Source organism: Columba livia, chromosome 28 (assembly GCF_036013475.1).
Source record: "Columba livia isolate bColLiv1 breed racing homer chromosome 28, bColLiv1.pat.W.v2, whole genome shotgun sequence".
NCBI lineage: Eukaryota > Metazoa > Chordata > Aves > Columbiformes > Columbidae > Columba > Columba livia.
The window spans coordinates 394,943-415,177 of record NC_088629.1 but is presented as its reverse complement, the minus strand read 5'-3'; the positions used below and the strand labels follow the sequence as shown (position 1 = coordinate 415,177).

Genomic DNA, 20,235 nt, shown 5'->3' with positions numbered 1-20,235 from the left:
TGCATCTAAAGGAAGGATAATAACAGGCATGTCAGATGTTCTGGGCCTTTCTCTAAATTTTGAATGTCAAAGCCTTCATTAATGTTTATTAAAGATTCACAGGTACAAAGAGATTTATTATTTAAATATTACTACTATGTTACTGGAGAACGCCCCAGTGTTACGTAACACAGTTTCTAAAAATGTGTATCAGGTTATCCTGTTTCTATGGTTTATCCAGGTTGTAATTTATACCTTCAGAATTGGATCTCTGAAAGTTTTTTCTCTGAAAATACGTCATATATATACCATTTCAATGCTTATAAACCAATTTTCTAGATGAATCAATCGGCACAGCAGTATCCTATTGCATGCCAGCATCAAATCAAATAAATGGTCTTTCCCCCTTTGCCAGTCACAGGAAATGTTGGAAGGGAATGGTAACAACATACTGTTTCACGTGTCACTGAAGTTATGAGACACATGAAAAGCAGGGACTACCCCTTCCACAGCTATTTCAGAAGAAAAATGCACAACAAAGTATGTGAGCCAACATGAACGATGAGGCTGGACTTCCAAAAATGATATGTTTGGCAATTTGTACAACTTTGCATATTCGTTTGACTTGTTGCTGTACTAAATAAGTGAATTCAGCATGATGATACCAAGACTTAATTGCCCTATATAGTTTTGAGATGAAAGAAACATGGAGGGTGTAGCCTGCATGTCACAGTGCTGGACCAACAATCAGAAACCCTGGGGAGAACCGGTATATCAATGAGATGGAGTCATAAGGGAAGCAAAATGTGTTTGGTAATTAGAACCGGCCCAGGGCACAGACATTCCTTCCACGTGCTGGGCGGGACTGGGAGCTCTATAAAAACCCGCGCGGCTGAGAATAGTGCATTCGCTTCTCCCGCCTTATCCTTCTTGCAGAAATAGGTAAGTTGGAATAGATTTAGAAAAGCTAGTACATAAGGAAAACATGTATTTGATACTTCCCCTCTCTTTCCCTAGCCCCCCCATTACCAATCTACAAATGCTGTAGATTAATGTATTGGGAATTAAGGTTGCAATTTATGAGAATTATTTGTATGTAATATATTCTTTCCTCTCTGAGTTTTCATTAGTATCAGGGTGTTTGAAAATGTGTCGATCCTGTGCATACCCGTCTTTTCACTTAAAGTCTTTATCTCAGTGCGGCTATGAAGGCTCTTCCAGTTAAGTTCCTGACAGCTCCTTTTCGACACAGGTGTCACATCAATCACATCTCCCATCACGGTCCATGGGCACAGCCAGTGAGGCTGTGCAGGAAAGCTCAGAATGGCTGGTCATGATGAAGAATTGGGGAGGCAACCCAGTACTGAAAATCAAGATCAAACATTAGATGAACACAGAGGGTGTCGGGCAGTGTGACAGGATTTTCTGAGTCTTTCCTCTCCTTATGCGCTTTATTTGAGATTTACTTGTGAGCATCGCCTTACAGACTTTTCCTTCCCTGCCGTGTTTCAGACTTGCCTCCCCCCATCACACCAAGATGACTTTCTACTACCAGAACCAGTGCGAGGATGTCTGCTACTCACCCTGCAACTACGGGACCGTGTACAACTGCCAGACCTACGACTGTGGGAGCCCCTGCAGCTACCGCAGCTACGGGAGCCTGCGCAGCTATTGGGACTGCTACCCCTCCTACAGCTACAGCTGCTGCTACCCCTCCTACAGCTACCGCTACCCCTCCTACAGCTACTGCTACCCCTACTCTTCCCGCTACACCCGCAGATACAGCTGCTACCCCCGCTACCCCTGCTAAACCCAGAAGGATTTCACGGGAAATGACAACTGAGAATTAACTACCAAATTCACGGCTGCTGTCAGAGGAGAATTTGCAGAAGCTCTGAATCCAGGACTGTGACTGAAAGCTGCAGCATTTTGGAGAGCTCGGTGTTTCTGCAAAACTTCTTCAATGTCCTGTCAAAATATTTTGTCTTCTCTTTTCTCTACTGACTTCTTTACTTTACATAGCTTTGGAGGTGGAAAGAAAACAGGGATTAACATGGATTATTATGGGTAAACAAATTCATCTGATCCGGTTTGTTTCATTGAACTTAAAGCAAGTGCAAAAGTTTGAAAATAGATATTGATAGCAAAATGCTACAGCTGTAACAACAAAAATGACACCAATAGAAATGGGGAGATTTTCTATAGATATACATTAATCTCTGTATGCATTCCTTCTGCTTCTAGCTTCTGTTCTATTTTAGATTGTGATAGGGAGCTTTATTCTTATTAAATATGTTATAGCATCATTACATGTCCCTGGTTTTCCTTTTCTGACTTTGATGTCCATGAATTTTTGTCCCCCACTTGATGCGTTTTACAGAGACGTACTGTGCCCTGTGGCTTTTATGGATGTCAGCTGAACCTGAGCACACAAACCGATAACCCAGAAGTATCTCAGAAAATGAAGTCCCCTGTTCTGAAACTTCCTAGGGAGGATTTGGAAATGGTCTTTGAAATCTACCTAAGCATCACAGTGGATGTGCAGGCATTGAAAGAAACAGCGTGACACCTTTGTGATTTGTAAATACACGGACTGCATGGGGGTAAACCAAATTTAGCTGGGGAATAAGCCAAGAAGTTGAGAGAAAATTCCTCTTTCTCAAGTGCTTTTGTTCTGGCAGTGTCTGGGGTGCTTTCTGGATTTAGAGACCTGATATGTTACAGAGCAGAAAATGGCACACTTCCTGGTCACCTTATTAAGTGCTGATAAGAACAACTGTTTGCAAGTGTAACCGCAAGGCTCCACTTGAATGTCAATGAAATGGCTTGAAGTTCCCAGGCTGCACAATCACACATTTGTTATTAGGGTGAGATTCCATGACGTGAGTGTGAATTAACTTCATGACTGAAGTACCCAACTGGCAGTAGTATTAACCTCTTAATAGTACGGTGCTGTAACAGAGTCTAGGCATAAAATAGCCAGTGAAGTGCTTTGAAAGCCCTATTAAACCATAGAACCTTCATTGTGAATGTAATTGCTGTCCTTTGAACACACACAGAGGCACTTTTGAGGGCAATCTCACCAGAGGACAGAGCTCAGTCGTGCTACAATACACCTGTGCTCATGACTACAAAATGAATTGAAAATCTTTGCAAGTAAAGCTGTGGGTGACACGTTCGGCAGCGGTTGGGATGGACCTTTCTCGTGGTTTCTGAGGAGCTTTGTTCCTGGGAAGGGACTCACTGACTTCGTTGCCTCACTTGTTCCCTGCAGCAGCACGGTGCAAGTTACTGTTCAACCTGTATCTTGACATTAAGGTCTATAAATTTCGCTGGAACTGGTCATCCTTTCATTTTTTTTAATTAGCTAATTATGTAAATAAAATCTGGAAAGTTATGAAAGTAAAAACTGGATAGTACTAAGTGTCTCGGAGTGCACAAGTAGGAATCAACGTTAGCTTAAAATAATTGTTAATATCTCAGTAGTTCAGCAGACTGCTTGTGTACAGGGGACCTAGTTAGAAATCCATGGATTGCCACACACATATATGTTTCTTCCACTCCAGGAAACCTCAAGATAAGACTAGAAATAAATACAGATTTCTGGGATGACAAGGCAAAATAACTAACTGTAGGATCTATTATGGTTGGTCATACAGAGCCACATCTGAATGAAAAATCTGAAGGCTATAAAATGAAATTCTGGCTAAAGCACACATTAAAATGTCTCAACGTGTACTTTTGAAGTGACTATTATTCACCTAACAAGAGCAGTAAGGTTTTAATCAAGTAATAGCACAGCAGGAGTGTATAAAACAGTTACAAGCGTCTGAGAGGTGCTTTGAACTTCTCAGACTGTCGTGTGGAAAAATGTGGAGACATTGTACACTCCTGCTTGAGAAAAGTCCCACTGAGTAACAAATAAATTCATTGATACTTTTCCCCTCAAAAGTTGTCTCCGAATGGTGCTAATAGCTGCTTTGTCTTTATCGTTTGCTACAACATAAGGTTGTGTTTCACAAGATGTTGAAACTCTCACAAACCCTGTTTGCTAATCCACTGCCCCTTGGATGTTTAATCATGCGGTTTGAGTTTCATTATCAACATATTCCTGACCCATATGGAAAATAAGAAGAGCAAACTCATACAAACCAATCAAAAGACAAGTTACTGTTGCAATGTAGATTCTTTAATGGGGATGGAAAATGCAATAGACAGTGACAGCAGGAAACAAAAAAACACAGTAACAATGAATTGGAAACATGAAAATGATAAGACTGCAGCAATGCAAAACTTGGGGCTCCACCACAATGATTCCCCCTTCCTATTGCAGGCTGGGAGCCTCAGAGCTGGACGGAGCAGGGGGCACTCATGCCTGAGGACGAGTACAGCTTCCTCCTGTCCCAACTAGAGGGGAACTTTGGAGGCAGTGCTAGAAAATCTAAAACCATTGGCTGAAGATCTGCAAGATTATTCTGTGCAAAGTAGCAAGCACCATAAAGTTCAAGTAGCTGCTTTGCTACAGCGTAGAGCGGGGCTGACAGCTTTGCTCTGCATCTGGAGGTAGAAGACAGGAGAGGCTACATGTGAAGACCCAGGGCAGAGGCAGCGCTCAGCTCAATGGATATCTGGGGCTCAGCAGGGCCCACAGTTGCCATTGAGGTACCTGTGGCCTCGGGCCCAGCCACTATATCCACAGCTCCCAAGGGCTCCGTAGCCCCCATAGAGCCCAGAGCTCCCATAAAGCCCATAGCCTCCTAGGCCTCCGAAACCACCACGGCCTCCAAAAGTGCCGCCATAGCCCCCTCCAACGCCAGGGGCTCCTGCCGAGCCAACAACGCTGTGCTGCGGGAAGGAGCTGAGGATGGGTCCGGGGTGCGTGACCATCACAGCCGGGGGCTGGATCACCACAGTGGAGTCGGGGCACTGCCGCACGCAGGGCTCGTTGGTGGTGTCAGCCAGGGGGGCCGGGGCGGCCACCCCACAGGAAGGGACGCACAGGCTGGAGCAGGACATCTTTCAGGCAGGCACAGAGACCTGGAAAACACTCCAAGGATTAGGCGAGGCTGTGGGGAAGGGACTGTATTGAGAGAGGCAGGAAGAGAACACCAAGAGACTTCCGAGAGCTGGACTTACCCGGTTGATCAGGAGAGTCGAGTGGAGGAAGCTGGATAGAGGACAGTGAAGCCCTCAGCTCTTTTATACCTGTCCCAGACTGCCTGGGGCATCAGCCGAGGGGTGGTGGCAGAAGCCCCATTGAATCATGAAATCAAGCAACAAGCTTCATGACACTGATTTTTTGTGATTTGAGACAATTATGTGCCTCCTCATCAGGGTTACTGGCATGTAAACGTGCCCTGAAGAGGATAAAGGTGATGGGAGGGACAGCCTGTGACACATCATGACATGAAAGACAGGGCGCTGCTGTAGCTGACCCGGCAGCACCAATAAACCCTGATCTGTTCCTAATCCCACCACTTTAACCTACATGCCAGCATCCTGATCATCTTGCAGAAATGCTTTGCAGTCCTGTATACAGCCATCATGCCTGTCATAACCTCTCTTTTACAGGCTAATAAACAGAGACCAGGAGGCTGATCAAAGAGAGAAGACACTCCACCTGCACAGGGTGTCTCCTAAGTGTCCACCGCCTCCCAAGGCTGGCAAGGGTTGTGGGCTCACAGGGCCTGGTGACAGCTCTAAGCCTTGGCGATGTCTATACCCTTGGTGGGTCTTTGGGGCTTGCAGGTCCCCTTGATGAAAATGCAAAGAGCACGCTGCCTGACCTGCATGTCCCTCTGGAGAACATGGGCACTGGGGACCCGTGTGAGGGAAAATGTCCATGAGGAAGCAGGAGGGCAGGAACAAGACCGAGACACTCTGGGGTCCTTCAGCCACATGCCTGTGAGGGTTGTGCTCCTCGGGTCCTCTCTGGAGGGACTTGGTTACTCATTTGGGCAGCAAAAACTGTGCCAGGAGAGGCTGCGTGACCACCCACAGAAAACCAGGCTGCACGTGGCCACTGTCCCCAAAGGCACCGGCACACTGGACCTGAGCACAGGGCTGGGCTGCTGCTGACTGTGCTGTGGTTGTGCACAGCAATCTCCTGCAAAATTCCCGGGACCTTTCCACATAAACAAAGCGTGGGATTAGGAACAGATGGGAGTTTATTGGTGCCTCCAGATCAGCTACAGCAGCGCCTTGTCTTTCATGTCATGATGTGTCACGGACTGTCCCTCCCATCACCTCTTTCTTCTCCAGGGCACGTTTAAACACCAATGTCCCCAATGAGGAGGCATATAATTATCTCACATCACCTGAAATCAGTGTCATGAAGCTTGTCAACTTGATTTTGTAATTCAGCGGGGCTTCTGCCACCACCCCTTGGCTGATGCCCCAGGCAGTCTGGGACAGGTATAAAAGAGCTGAGGGCTTCACTGTCCTCTATCCAGCTTCCTCCACTTGACTCTCCTGATCATCGTGGTAAGTCCAAGTCTTGCCTCCCTCCTTCCTTCCCCAGCAGTGGCTTTCCCAGTGTACCTTTTGTTGTAGGCACTGCTACTCTTTCATAGTGCATAGTGAGGATGTGGTGGCACTGTTTCAGAGCTATGGAAAGGATGCGAATTCAAACCTGCAGGTAGCATGTCCTGAGTATACCAACGCACTCAAGTTCTTCAGGTGCTCGTTGACTTTCCATCTGTGTTCGATGGAAGAAGGAGTTTTTCTTCTCTCCTGTGGGTGTGTCAGGACGAGGGAGCGTGAGGGAAGCAAGGGGTCAACACCAGCATTTCAGCTGTGGAATGTGTTTTGGCTCTGACTGCCTGAGATGATACAGGTTCCAAGTACAAGAGAAGCAGGAGGGATTTGGGATCAGCCTTGCACTGATCCTGAACTCTGCCTTGTATTGCAGCTTCACCTGCTGAACCAAAGGATGTCCTGCTCCAGCCTGTGCGTCCCTTCCTGTGGGGTGGCCGCCCCGGCCCCCCTGGCTGACACCACCAACGAGCCCTGCGTGCGGCAGTGCCCCGACTCCACTGTGGTGATCCAGCCCCCGGCTGTGATGGTCACGCACCCCGGACCCATCCTCAGCTCCTTCCCGCAGCACAGCGTTGTTGGCTCGGCGGGAGCCCCTGGTGTTGGAGGGGGCTATGGTGGCACTTTTGGAGGCTATGGGGTGTATGGAGGCCTTGGGGGCTATGGGGGCTCTGGGCTTTATGGGGGCTACGGAGCCTTTGGGAGCTGCGGATATGGTGGCTGGCGCCGAGGCTTCAGGTACCTCAGTGGCAGCTGTGGGCCCTGCTAAGTCACAGGTGATGGAGAGGTGCAGAAAAACCCCCTGCACACCCTAAGAAGCAACTTTCCACCTGCATCTCTGGACTCCAGAGTCTGAACAACCGATACGTCCTTGGGGCCCAGCTCGGCCACCTTCTTGTCCTGCGTGATCATCCCTTCAAGTCTTGCTCTCCCCTGATGACACAGCCCCATGTTTGGTGCCTACTCCTGCAGCATGGCTGATGCTCGCTGTCTCTGCCCACTGCCAGGAGACAGAGGAAATCAGTGGCCACGATCCTGCTCTTCTCCCTGCTCCCTTCCTTCCCCAGAACCGCAATAAAAGCTCTGTTGCACTGCAATGTTGACCACTGGATTTTCTTGATCTTTCCCCCATATCTAATACCACAAGTGGGAGTATTGGCTCCCTGGGTCATCCCCATCTGCTCCCACATGAGGCCTCCCAGGGTGACCTGTAGAAGCTGCCTGCCTTCCTCCTGCCTGCCCTCAGGCATCACATCCCTCGGGGAGAGGCTCCCCCAGAGAGGGGCCATGATCATCTGCTCTGTAAACAGCTTGTCCCGCTTTGCCCTCCCTGTCTTGTCCGTACATCCTGCACTCTGCAGCTGAGAAGGAGCTGTTGCGATGCACAGTGGGTCTGCTGTCCCCTCTGGCCATTCACCATGGGCTGCCCGCAGCCAGGGTTGTAGAGTTTGGTTACCAACGGAGCCGCCTGAGGGCAAAGGTCTAGGTCAGAGTCACTTCGGAGGCCACAGGTCAATAGGGGAGAGGGTGACCACCCCCCAGCACCTCCACAACTGCCTTGCCTCTATCCTATCCACATTCCTGTATCCCTCCTCTTCCTCCTTCTGCTTCTCCCAATCTCCTGCTGCTCCTTGGAGCACTTTTGGCTTGTCTTGTCTCCACCACAGGAGCAGAACTTCTTTGCAATGTTCCCTGTGCCACCCACTTGTGTCCCGGGTTCATGGCTCTGCTGAGGCAGCACAGGAGAGCTCCCTCATCCCCGCGCACTGGACCAGACTTTGCTGACCCTTTGCTGCCCTTCCACAAGCACCAGCCCACAAACTAGTCCACAGTGTCACATGCCCACCCAACGCACCAGCCCACAGCAACCTTGACAGCATCACCAAGATCCCCTTCCAACACTGTGCCCTCAGAAGCACGGGTGGGACACCACATGATCCAGGAAACAGCAGGTGGTTGAGAGCCAGTGCAGAGGGATCTGGGTAGATATGGGGACAGGCAGAGATGGAAGAATCCTCAAGGGGAACGGAAGACATGCAGACTTCTGTTCCAGCAGTGCTCCTGCGGTTTTGCTGCTTTTTTCCCATCCCCTGTGTTCACAGTTGTACATGACACATCTTTTCCTGAGCTTCCCAGCACTGACGGATGCGCTGCCACACTGACCTTCCTAGTGCCTTCGGCCACAACTGCCTCTGTCCAAGACCATCCTGCACTGCTGAGATCACACGTTTAGAAGATACTTGGGAAGGGAGTGACCTCTTGAGGGAAGGCACTCCAACCCCCGCTCAAAGAGCTTTGCAGTTCCGGTGACTGGATACTCATGGCTCTGAGAGGACACTTGGGAAAAGTTGGCTGTGTCTCTTTTACCCCTTCCCAGCTCCTCCAGTTCTACCTTGGCTCGGGGGCATGGCCAGCAGCCCCCTACATGCAGTGGTCAGCTCCCCATTTCCCTGGACCTCCAGATGTGACCATGAACAAGCCAAGAAAAGGTGGCAATGCCAGGTATGCTGGTTGTGCGGAGGATTTGGAAGAGCTTCCTTAAGATGCCTCTGGCACTTTCAGGGTTTTATATTGTGGGCTTTGGGAAGTCATTGTGCTTATTGGTGTTGGGAGACCAGAGAAAGCTCAGTGGGATGTGCTCTACGTGACCCAGCTGGGACCGTGATCATCAGTTGTAACGCACTGACCAAACTGCCCAAAAGTCGTAACACACCTTGTGGTTTGGGGGAAACAGGAAAGAACAGGTAAGTATCAAGAAAACTCATGGGTCAACATTGCAATGCACCACAGCTTTTATTGCAGTTTCAAGGGAGAAGGGAGTTGGGAGTAGGTCAGGGCCCTGGCCAGGGCCTTCCGCCTGTCTCCAGGCAGCAGGGAGAGAGACAGCGCGCCTCAGCTGTGCCGCAGGAGCAGGAACCGAATGCAGGGCTGCGTCATCTCAGGCCAGTGACTCTTGAAGGGATGATCAGCAGGGCAGGAGAAAGGCAGAGTTGGACCTTAAGTAGGCACAAGGTGTCCAGGGTGCAGAGCTCAGCGATGCAGAGGGGAATTTCTTCCTTCAGTCGTCAGGTGGAGATGTGCCAGGGTTTCTCCAGAGCTCTCCTTCTTCTGGGGCTTAGCAGGGGCCACAGTTGCCATTGAGGTACCTGTGGCCTCGGCGCCAGCTGCCGTATCCACAGCTCCCAAGGGCTCCGTAGCCCCCATAGAGCCCAGAGCCCCCATAAAGCCCATAGGCTCCATAGCCTCCAAGACCCCCAAAACCACCACGGCCTCCAAAAGTGCCGCCATAGCCCCCTCCAACACCAGGGGCTCCTGCCGAGCCAACAACGCTGTGCTGCGGGAAGGAGCTGAGGATGGGTCCGGGGTGCGTGACCATCACAGCCGGGGGCTGGATCACCACAGTGGAGTCGGGGCACTGCCGCACGCAGGGCTCGTTGGTGGTGTCAGCCAGGGGGGCCGGGGCGGCCACCCCACAGGAAGGGACGCACAGGCTGGAGCAGGACATCTTTCAGGTAGGCACAGAGACCTGGAAAACACTCCAAGGATTAGGTGAGGCTGTGGGGAAGGGGCTGTATTGAGAGAGGCAGGAAGAGAACACCAAGAGACTTCCGAGAGCTGGACTTACCCGGTTGATCAGGAGAGTCAAGTGGAGGAAGCTGGATAGAGGACAGTGAAGCCCTCAGCTCTTTTATACCTGTCCCAGACTGCCTGGGGCATCAGCCGAGGGGTGGTGGCAGAAGCCCCATTGAATCACGAAATCAAGCAACAAGCTTCATGACACTGATTTCATGTGATTTGAGACAATTATCTTCCTCCACATCGGGGTCATTGGTATTAAAACGTGCCCAGTAGTGGATAAAGGCTATGGGAGGGACAGCCTGTGACACATCATGACATGAAAGACAAGGTGCTGCTGTAGCTGACATGGTGTCACCAATTAACCCTGATCTGTTCCTAATCCCACCTCTTTACGTATGTCCCAGTGTTTTGGTAATCTTGCAGATTACCAAGGGTCCCAGGAATTTTGCAGGAGATTGCTGTGCACAACCACAGCACAGTCAGCAGCAGCCCAGCCCTGTGCTCAGGTCCAGTGTGCCGGTGCCTTTGGGGACAGTGGCCACGTGCAGCCTGGTTTTCTGTGGGTGGTCACGCAGCCTCTCCTGGCACAGTTTTTGCTGCCCAAATGAGTAACCAAGTCCCTCCAGAGAGGACCCGAGGAGCACAACCCTCACAGGCATGTGGCTGAAGGACCCCAGAGTGTCTCGGTCTTGTTCCTGCCCTCCTGCTTCCTCATGGACATTTTCCCTCACACGGGTCCCCAGTGCCCATGTTCTCCAGAGGGACATGCAGGTCAGGCAGCGTGCTCTTTGCATTTTCATCAAGGGGACCTGCAAGCCCCAAAGACCCACCAAGGGTATAGACATCGCCAAGGCTTAGAGCTGTCACCAGGCCCTGTGAGCCCACAACCCTTGCCAGCCTTGGGAGGCGGTGGACACTTAGGAGACACCCTGTGCAGGTGGAGTGTCTTCTCTCTTTGATCAGCCTCCTGGTCTCTGTTTACTAGCCTGTAAAAGAGAGGTTATGACAGGCATGATGGCTGTATACAGGACTGCAAAGCATTTCTGCAAGATGATCAGGATGCTGGCATGTAGGTTAAAGTGGTGGGATTAGGAACAGATCAGGGTTTATTGGTGCTGCCGGGTCAGCTACAGCAGCGCCCTGTCTTTCATGTCATGATGTGTCACGGGCTGTCCCTCCCATCACCTTTATCCTCTTCAGGGCACGTTTACATGCCAGTAACCCTGATGAGGAGGCACATAATTGTCTCAAATCACAAAAAATCAGTGTCATGAAGCTTGTTGCTTGATTTCATGATTCAATGGGGCTTCTGCCACCACCCCTCGGCTGATGCCCCAGGCAGTCTGGGACAGGTATAAAAGAGCTGAGGGCTTCACTGTCCTCTATCCAGCTTCCTCCACTTGACTCTCCTGATCAACCGGGTAAGTCCAGCTCTGGGAAGTCTCTTGGCGTTTTCTTCCTGCCTCTCTCAATACAGCCCCTTCCCCACAGCCTCGCCTAATCCTTGGAGTGTTTTCCAGGTCTCTGTGCCTGCCTGAAAGATGTCCTGCTCCAGCCTGTGCGTCCCTTCCTGTGGGGTGGCCGCCCCGGCCCCCCTGGCTGACACCACCAACGAGCCCTGCGTGCGGCAGTGCCCCGACTCCACTGTGGTGATCCAGCCCCCGGCTGTGATGGTCACGCACCCCGGACCCATCCTCAGCTCCTTCCCGCAGCTCAGCGCTGTTGGCTCGGCGGGAGCCCCTGGTGTTGGAGGGGGCTATGGCGGCACTTTTGGAGGCCGTGGTGGTTTTGGGGGTCTTGGAGGCTATGGAGTCTATGGGCTTTATGGGAGCTCTGGGCTCTATGGGGGCTACGGAGCCCTTGGGAGCTGTGGATATGGTGGCTGGGCCCGAGGCCACAGGTACCTCAATGGCAACTGTGGCCCCTGCTAAGCCCCAGAAGAAGGAGAGCTCTGGAGAAACCCTGGCACATCTCCACCTGACGACTGAAGGAAGAAATTCCCCTCTGCATCGCTGAGCTCTGCACCCTGGACACCTTGTGCATACTTAAGGTCCAACTCTGCCTTTCTCCTGCCCTGCTGATCATCCCTTCAAGAGTCACTGGCCTGAGATGACGCAGCCCTGCATTCGGTTCCTGCTCCTGCGGCACAGCTGAGGCGCGCTGTCTCTCTCCCTGTTGCCTGGAGACAGGCGGAAGGCCCTGGCCAGGGCCCTGACCTACTCCCAACTCCCTTCTCCCTTGAAACTGCAATAAAAGCTGTGGTGCATTACAATGTTGACCCATGAGTTTTCTTGATACTTACCTGTTCATTCCTGTTTCCCCCAAACCACAAGGTGTGTTACGACTTTTGGGCAGTTTGGTCAGTGTGTTACGACTGATGATCACAGTCCCAGCTGGGTCACGTAGAGCACATCCCACTGAGCTTTCTCTGGTCTCCCACCACCAATAAGCACAATGACTTCCCAAAGCCCACAATATAAAACCCTGAAAGTGCCAGAGGCATCTTAAGGAAGCTCTTCCAAATCCTCCGCACAACCAGCATACCTGGCATTGCCACCTTTTCTTGGCTTGTTCATGGTCACATCTGGAGGTCCAGGGAAATGGGGAGCTGACCACTGCATGTAGGGGGCTGCTGGCCATGCCCCCGAGCCAAGGTAGAACTGGAGGAGCTGGGAAGGGGTAAAAGAGACACAGCCAACTTTTCCCAAGTGTCCTCTCAGAGCCATGAGTATCCAGTCACCGGAACTGCAAAGCTCTTTGAGCGGGGGTTGGAGTGCCTTCCCTCAAGAGGTCACTCCCTTCCCAAGTATCTTCTAAACGTGTGATCTCAGCAGTGCAGGATGGTCTTGGACAGAGGCAGTTGTGGCCGAAGGCACTAGGAAGGTCAGTGTGGCAGCGCATCCGTCAGTGCTGGGAAGCTCAGGAAAAGATGTGTCGTGTACAACTGTGAACACAGGGGATGGGAAAAAAGCAGCAAAACCGCAGGAGCACTGCTGGAACAGAAGTCTGCATGTCTTCCGTTCCCCTTGAGGATTCTTCCATCTCTGCCTGTCCCCATATCTACCCAGATCCCTCTGCACTGGCTCTCAACCACCTGCTGTTTCCTGGATCATGTGGTGTCCCACCCGTGCTTCTGAGGGCACAGTGTTGGAAGGGGATCTTGGTGATGCTGTCAAGGTTGCTGTGGGCTGGTGCGTTGGGTGGGCATGTGACACTATGGACTAGTTTGTGGGCTGGTGCTTGTGGAAGGGCAGCAAAGGGTCAGCAAAGTCTGGTCCAGTGCGTGGGGATGAGGGAGCTCTCCTGTGCTGCCTCAGCAGAGCCATGAACCCGGGACACAAGTGGGTGGCACAGGGAACATTGCAAAGAAGTTCTGCTCCTGTGGTGGAGACAAGACAAGCCAAAAGTGCTCCAAGGAGCAGCAGGAGATTGGGAGAAGCAGAAGGAGGAAGAGGAGGGATACAGGAATGTGGATAGGATAGAGGCAAGGCAGTTGTGGAGGTGCTGGGGAGTGGTCACCCTCTCCCCTATTGACCTGTGGCCTCCGAAGTGACTCTGACCTAGACCTTTGCCCTCAGGTGGCTCCGTTGGTAACCAAACTCTACAACCCTGGCTGCGGGCAGCCCATGGTGAATGGCCAGAGGGGACAGCAGACCCACTGTGCATCGCAACAGCTCCTTCTCAGCTGCAGAGTGCAGGATGTACGGACAAGACAGGGAGGGCAAAGCGGGACAAGCTGTTTACAGAGCAGATGATCATGGCCCCTCTCTGGGGGAGCCTCTCCCTGAGGGATGTGATGCCTGAGGGCAGGCAGGAGGAAGGCAGGCAGCTTCTACAGGTCACCCTGGGAGGCCTCATGTGGGAGCGGATGGGGATGACCCAGGGAGCCAATACTCCCACTTGTGGTATTAGATATGGGGGAAAGATCAAGAAAATCCAGTGGTCAACATTGCAGTGCAACAGAGCTTTTATTGCGGTTCTGGGGAAGGAAGGGAGCAGGGAGAAGAGCAGGATCGTGGCCACTGATATCCTCTGTCTCCTGGCAGTGGGCAGAGACAGTGAGCATCAGCCATGCTGCAGGAGTAGGCACCAAACATGGGGCTGTGTCATCAGGGGAGAGCAAGACTTGAAGGGATGATCACGCAGGACAAGAAGGTGGCCGAGCTGGGCCCCAAGGACGTATCGGTTGTTCAGACTCTGGAGTCCAGAGATGCAGGTGGAAAGTTGCTTCTTAGGGTGTGCAGGGGGTTTTTCTGCACCTCTCCATCACCTGTGACTTAGCAGGGCCCACAGCTGCCACTGAGGTACCTGAAGCCTCGGCGCCAGCCACCATATCCGCAGCTCCCAAAGGCTCCGTAGCCCCCATAAAGCCCAGAGCCCCCATAGCCCCCAAGGCCTCCATACACCCCATAGCCTCCAAAAGTGCCACCATAGCCCCCTCCAACACCAGGGGCTCCCGCCGAGCCAACAACGCTGTGCTGCGGGAAGGAGCTGAGGATGGGTCCGGGGTGCGTGACCATCACAGCCGGGGGCTGGATCACCACAGTGGAGTCGGGGCACTGCCGCACGCAGGGCTCGTTGGTGGTGTCAGCCAGGGGGGCCGGGGCGGCCACCCCACAGGAAGGGACGCACAGGCTGGAGCAGGACATCCTTTGGTTCAGCAGGTGAAGCTGCAATACAAGGCAGAGCTCAGGATCAGTGCAAGGCTGATCCCAAATCCCTCCTGCTTCTCTTGTACTTGGAACCTGTATCATCTCGGGCAGTCAGAGCCAAAACACATTCCACAGCTGAAATGCTGGTGTTGACCCCTTGCTTCCCTCACGCTCCCTCGTCCTGACACACCCACAGGAGAGAAGAAAAACTCCTTCTTCCATCGAACACAGATGGAAAGTCAACGAGCACCCGAAGAACTTGAGTGCGTTGGTATACTCAGGACATGCTACCTGCAGGTTTGAATTCGCATCCTTTCCATAGCTCTGAAACAGTGCCACCACATCCTCACTATGCACTATGAAAGAGTAGCAGTGCCTACAACAAAAGGTACACTGGGAAAGCCACTGCTGGGGAAGGAAGGAGGGAGGCAAGACTTGGACTTACCACGATGATCAGGAGAGTCAAGTGGAGGAAGCTGGATAGAGGACAGTGAAGCCCTCAGCTCTTTTATACCTGTCCCAGACTGCCTGGGGCATCAGCCGAGGGGTGGTGGCAGAAGCCCCGCTGAATTACAAAATCAAGTTGACAAGCTTCATGACACTGATTTCAGGTGATGTGAGATAATTATATGCCTCCTCATTGGGGACATTGGTGTTTAAACGTGCCCTGGAGAAGAAAGAGGTGATGGGAGGGACAGTCCGTGACACATCATGACATGAAAGACAAGGCGCTGCTGTAGCTGATCTGGAGGCACCAATAAACTCCCATCTGTTCCTAATCCCATGCTTTGTTTATGTGGAAAGGTCCCGGGAATTTTGCAGGAGATTGCTGTGCACAACCACAGCACAGTCAGCAGCAGCCCAGCCCTGTGCCCAGGTCCAGTGTGCCGGTGCCTTTGGGGACAGTGGCCACGTGCAGCCTGGTTTTCTGTGGGTGGTCACGCAGCCTCTCCTGGCACAGTTTTTGCTGCCCAAATGAGTAACCAAGTCCCTCCAGAGAGGACCCGAGGAGCACAACCCTCACAGGCATGTGGCTGAAGGACCCCAGAGTGTCTCGGTCTTGTTCCTGCCCTCCTGCTCCTTCATGGACATTTTGCCTCACACGGGTCCCCAGTGCCCGATCCCACCGCCCTTCCACCCCCAGTCCATGCCAACACTTTTCATAGATGGTGAGTTGTCCCACAAGGGACCCATTTCCTCTGTCCTTTACATGGCCATAGGGTGAATCAGGGAGCCACAAATCAACATGTTATGTACTCGCAGTAAAATGTTCAAGGCTTAGGGATACCCCTTGCACTTGGTACCGAAATGTCCCCAGACCTTGCCAGTGTGGGATGACGACTGGAATGCGGGAGCTGCCCAGGTGGGTGTGATAGCTTCTTTCTTTGCCCAACGTCCAGGTGCCTCAGTTTAACAGCCTGTAAAAGAGATGTAATGACAGGTGTGATGGCTTTGCACAGAATTGCAAAGCATCTCTGCAAAATGCTCAGGACGCTGGCGTGTAGGCAAAGTGGTTGGATTAGGGACAAAACGGGGTTTATTGGTTCTGCCAGGTCAGCTGCAGTAGCACCTTGTCTTTCATGTCATGATGTGTCATGAGCTGTCCCTCCCTTCACCTTTATCCTTCAGGACATGTTTGCTCATTGGTGTACCCAGGGAGGATGGATATAATTGCCCTGCATCACAATTTGTTTTATGAGGCTTGTATGCTTGATTTAATGATTTTATGGGGCTTCAGCCACTGCCTATTGGCCAATGCTCCAGGCAGTCTGGGACAGGTATAAAAGAGCTGAGGGCTTCTCTGTCCTCTATCCGTCTTCCTCCACTTGACTCTCCTGATCATTGTGGTAAGTCCATCTTTTGGATGTCTCTTGGGGTACCTTTTGTTGTAGGCACTGCTACTCTTTCATAGTGCATAGTGAGGATGTGGAGGCACTGTTTCAGAGCTATGGAAAGGATGCGAATTCAAACCTGCAGGTAGCATGTCCTGAGTATACCAACGCACTCAAGTTCTTCGGGTGCTCGTTGACTTTCCATCTGTGTTCGATGGAAGAAGGAGTTTTTCTTCTCTCCTGTGGGTGTGTCAGGACGAGGGAGCGTGAGGGAAGCAAGGGGTCAACACCAGCATTTCAGCTGTGGAATGTGTTTTGGCTCTGACTGCCCGAGATGATACAGGTTCCAAGTACAAGAAAAGCAGGAGGGATTTGGGATCAGCCTTGCACTGATCCTGAGCTCTGCCTTGTATTGCAGCTTCACCTGCTGAACCAAAGGATGTCCTGCTCCAGCCTGTGCGTCCCTTCCTGTGGGGTGGCCGCCCCGGCCCCCCTGGCTGACACCACCAACGAGCCCTGCGTGCGGCAGTGCCCCGACTCCACTGTGGTGATCCAGCCCCCGGCTGTGATGGTCACGCACCCCGGACCCATCCTCAGCTCCTTCCCGCAGCACAGCGTTGTTGGCTCGGCAGGAGCCCCTGGTGTTGGAGGGGGCTATGGCGGCACTTTTGGAGGCCGTGGTGGTTTCGGAGGCCTAGGAGGCTATGGGCTTTATGGGAGCTCTGGGCTCTATGGGGGCTACGGAGCCCTTGGGAGCTGTGGATATGGCGGCTGGCGCCGAGGCCACAGGTACCTCAATGGCAACTGTGGGCCCTGCTAGGCCCCAGATATCCATTGAGCTGAGCGCTGCCTCTGCCCTGGGTCTTCACATGTAGCCTCTCCTGTCTTCTACCTCCAGATGCAGAGCAAAGCTGTCAGCCCCGCTCTAGGCTGTAGCAAAGCAGCTACTTGAACTTTATGGTGCTTGCTACTTTGCACAGAATAATCTTACAGATCTTCAGCCAATGGTTTTAGATTTTCTAGCACTGCCTCCAAAGTTCCCCTCTAGTTGGGACAGAAGGAAGCTGTACTCGTCCTCAGGCATGAGTGTCCCCTGCTCCGTCCAGCTCTGAGGCTCCCAGCCTGCAATAGGAAGGGGGAATCATTGTGGTGGAGCCCTTGGGAACCTTTGGGGTGGGTGTCTTGCTGCAGCCTCATGATTGTCATGTTTCCAATCCATTGTTTCTGTGTTATTTCCTGATGTCAATGTCTATTGCCTTTTCCTTCCAAATTAAAGAATCTGCATTGCATGAACTTTTTCTTTTTTTTATCTGAATTTGTTTCTCACTGTGGTTGGAATTGTGTATAATTGAGGGATGATGGGAAATGTTGGATGGCAATTCATTTGATGAAAACCTTTGTGGAAGTTCTGAATTTCTCTTGGAAAAACTTTTGAAATGCAAGGTAGGGAAGTTAGTAGCAAATTATTAGTTTCATCACAAAAGATAGATTTCAAAGGTGAAATACCACTTTGTGGTTTGTGAGGTCTATAGAGGAATGAAAGGTAAACTAGTGGCCTATTTCTTTCCCATTCTTACTCTGCACCCCACTCCCACTGGTTGGTCATGATGCTTGGGGTGATGCACTGAGCATGCACCCTGCATTGTGGCTTCTGCCTTTATGAGTGCCATCATCTGTAGGTAGCCCCAGGACATCCTTCCCCCATGAGCTAAGGGAACGTTTACACAAGGTATTGCAGGGCTGTGCATGGTCTGCACACTTCTCCACTCTGCCGGGTCCAGGCAGGTATTCATGTCTTGTTTTGGGATTGGAGCCAAGTGGTGGGAAGATTCTCAGTCCTGAGATGGACATGATTCAGAGTGCAGCTTTACTGAAGCCCTTGCAGGAACTGCAGTCACATGTGGCTACTGCCAGGGACTCAGCTTGGTTTTGGGGAATGTAAAAAATTCAGCACGTGTTTAATGAGACGGCATAGACAAGGATTCCTGGGATTTCGTGATGTTTGCACATGAAGAAGAAACATAGAATACCTGTGACCATGGACAAATACACTATAAATTCTATTGATAAGTAAAAGAAGAAGGGAATGATTATGTGGCAATGAAAACCAAAAAACATACTTTGGTACACAAAATTTATTTTGAAAGAGACAGCTTTGCCACAATTCTGGAACAAAATTGTACAGAATATAAAGACCATCTGTCCAGGGGTTCAGCGAGGCTCTGGCTGATCACCAGGGTGAAAGTGATGCAGTCTATAAAAAATTGGGTTTTTTGCCTTTGGTATAGTTGCTGTGTGCAATTTCTAGCATCCTAAGTCACCTCTCTAAGCTCAGTGTCACTAACATAACTGAAATATGACAAAGCACAATGTAAGCAGATGACTAAACAGGAAAGCCAGAGGATAACAGATCTAAGCTAAAGGCAGAATGAGAAAATGCACACGAGCCTGCCTTCACAGGTGCTGAGCACTTGCAGCTCTCATTCTTTTCAGCTGGAGCCAGACAGCACCCAGCACTCGGGCTGCTCAGCTCCACCCTCAATTTGCATCTTGAGTTTTCTTTGCTACTTCTTTAAAATACTCCGTGCACGCTGTGGCTGGGTTTAGTATGTCCACCGTTTCCCAGAGCGGTATGAATTGCATGGATGTGTCCATTGGGAAGAATAGCTGTAGGAGTATTTTGGGGCACACCATGGCTCAGGTCTGGCAACCACCTGGGGGGCAATTTTCTCAACTGCTGCCTCCAGCCTCCCTGTCACCTCTGCTGGTAGAGGTGCCGCCGTGGGCGGCTCTGCCAGGGCCACCTCGGAGGGCTCGGAGGCTCCCACAACGGTTTGCTGCGGGTAAGTGGTGAGGATGGGCCCTGGGAAGGTGACGACAACAGGCGGTGGGAATATAATCACCCGGGAGTCACCGCAGGCCACAACACAGGGCTCGTTGCTGCTGGTGGCCAGGGGCTGGGGACACTTGGCCTCGCAGGGGTTGGTGCACGCCAGCTGGTCAGAAGCCATCGCCTAGCTGTGGTAGAGGGGTGCCTGCAATTCATGTGCAGAATTAGAAAAAAACAACAGTGCACGAAAAAACCCAAACAAAACGAAAACACCCCACCAAAGAAACACAAACCCCAAACCCCACCAAAACCTCTGCACTTGGTTATTGAGATTTCTCAACTTGTCTGCAAGAGATATTTAGACAGAGATAATTTGGGCGAAGACAGCAGTTTAGCTCCTTTCTTTGTATCTGCCACCTTTTACTTAGTCTGCGCCTATTTGTCCTTTCTATTCTGCTGCTTTAAGCTTGCTCTCTCCTGTTTCTGTGGGAGCAGAATTCCTCCCCTTTCTTTGCATGCCACCTCCAACACAGACATCGGCTCCACAGCCCCCCTGTTCTTTGTAGTATTTCCTGGAGACAAGTCAGAACCTGTTCCCAAGGCGTCTCTTTTCCTCCCACACGTGGCTTCCCAGGGCAGAGCCTGAGTCTGCATTTCACAGATGGGGCGCGAGAGGGTAAGGGATAAGAAATCCGGATTTTCAATAGCTTTGGGTATTGAGTCATTTTTTTAGCAATCTGCTTCATTTCCTATATTATTTTCCTTGAAGATTTCTGTTATTATCAGGCAGTAAAATGTTCCACTAAAATACAGGAAAATGAAAGGCTAA

General features: G+C 51.3%; 6 protein-coding genes across 6 annotated transcripts; 3 read left to right on the top strand and 3 right to left on the bottom strand.

Annotated features, from left to right (window-relative positions):
* Positions 1-4,146: 4,146 nt before the first annotated feature.
* Positions 4,147-5,182, bottom strand: LOC102095054 (claw keratin). Its single transcript, XM_005512788.3, has 2 exons — positions 5,116-5,182; positions 4,147-5,016 (listed from the first exon to the last, which is right to left on the bottom strand). Exon 2 carries the CDS (start codon positions 4,993-4,995, stop codon positions 4,615-4,617), a length of 381 nt encoding a protein of 126 aa, XP_005512845.1. The 5' UTR covers positions 4,996-5,016; positions 5,116-5,182; the 3' UTR covers positions 4,147-4,614.
* A 1,216-nt stretch (positions 5,183-6,398) lies between these two features.
* On the top strand, positions 6,399-7,610 carry LOC135576519 (claw keratin-like). Its single transcript, XM_065042703.1, has 2 exons — positions 6,399-6,462; positions 6,890-7,610. Exon 2 carries the CDS (start codon positions 6,911-6,913, stop codon positions 7,280-7,282), a length of 372 nt encoding a protein of 123 aa, XP_064898775.1. The 5' UTR covers positions 6,399-6,462; positions 6,890-6,910; the 3' UTR covers positions 7,283-7,610.
* Positions 7,611-9,287: 1,677 nt separating this feature from the next.
* LOC102095233 (claw keratin) lies at positions 9,288-10,203 on the bottom strand. The gene is made up of 2 exons (XM_005512789.3): positions 10,139-10,203; positions 9,288-10,039 (listed from the first exon to the last, which is right to left on the bottom strand). The coding sequence occupies exon 2, from the start codon at positions 10,016-10,018 to the stop codon at positions 9,629-9,631; it is 390 nt and encodes a 129-aa protein (XP_005512846.2). The 5' UTR covers positions 10,019-10,039; positions 10,139-10,203; the 3' UTR covers positions 9,288-9,628.
* Positions 10,204-11,420: 1,217 nt separating this feature from the next.
* Positions 11,421-12,364, top strand: LOC135576518 (claw keratin-like). Its single transcript, XM_065042702.1, has 2 exons — positions 11,421-11,513; positions 11,613-12,364. Exon 2 carries the CDS (start codon positions 11,634-11,636, stop codon positions 12,021-12,023), a length of 390 nt encoding a protein of 129 aa, XP_064898774.1. The 5' UTR covers positions 11,421-11,513; positions 11,613-11,633; the 3' UTR covers positions 12,024-12,364.
* Positions 12,365-14,041: 1,677 nt separating this feature from the next.
* On the bottom strand, positions 14,042-15,253 carry LOC102095423 (claw keratin). The gene is made up of 2 exons (XM_065042701.1): positions 15,190-15,253; positions 14,042-14,762 (listed from the first exon to the last, which is right to left on the bottom strand). Exon 2 carries the CDS (start codon positions 14,739-14,741, stop codon positions 14,370-14,372), a length of 372 nt encoding a protein of 123 aa, XP_064898773.1. The 5' UTR covers positions 14,742-14,762; positions 15,190-15,253; the 3' UTR covers positions 14,042-14,369.
* Positions 15,254-16,328: 1,075 nt separating this feature from the next.
* On the top strand, positions 16,329-17,869 carry LOC102097673 (claw keratin). Its single transcript, XM_005512802.2, has 2 exons — positions 16,329-16,591; positions 16,995-17,869. The coding sequence occupies exon 2, from the start codon at positions 17,016-17,018 to the stop codon at positions 17,394-17,396; it is 381 nt and encodes a 126-aa protein (XP_005512859.2). The 5' UTR covers positions 16,329-16,591; positions 16,995-17,015; the 3' UTR covers positions 17,397-17,869.
* The last annotated feature ends 2,366 nt before the right edge of the window (positions 17,870-20,235 follow it).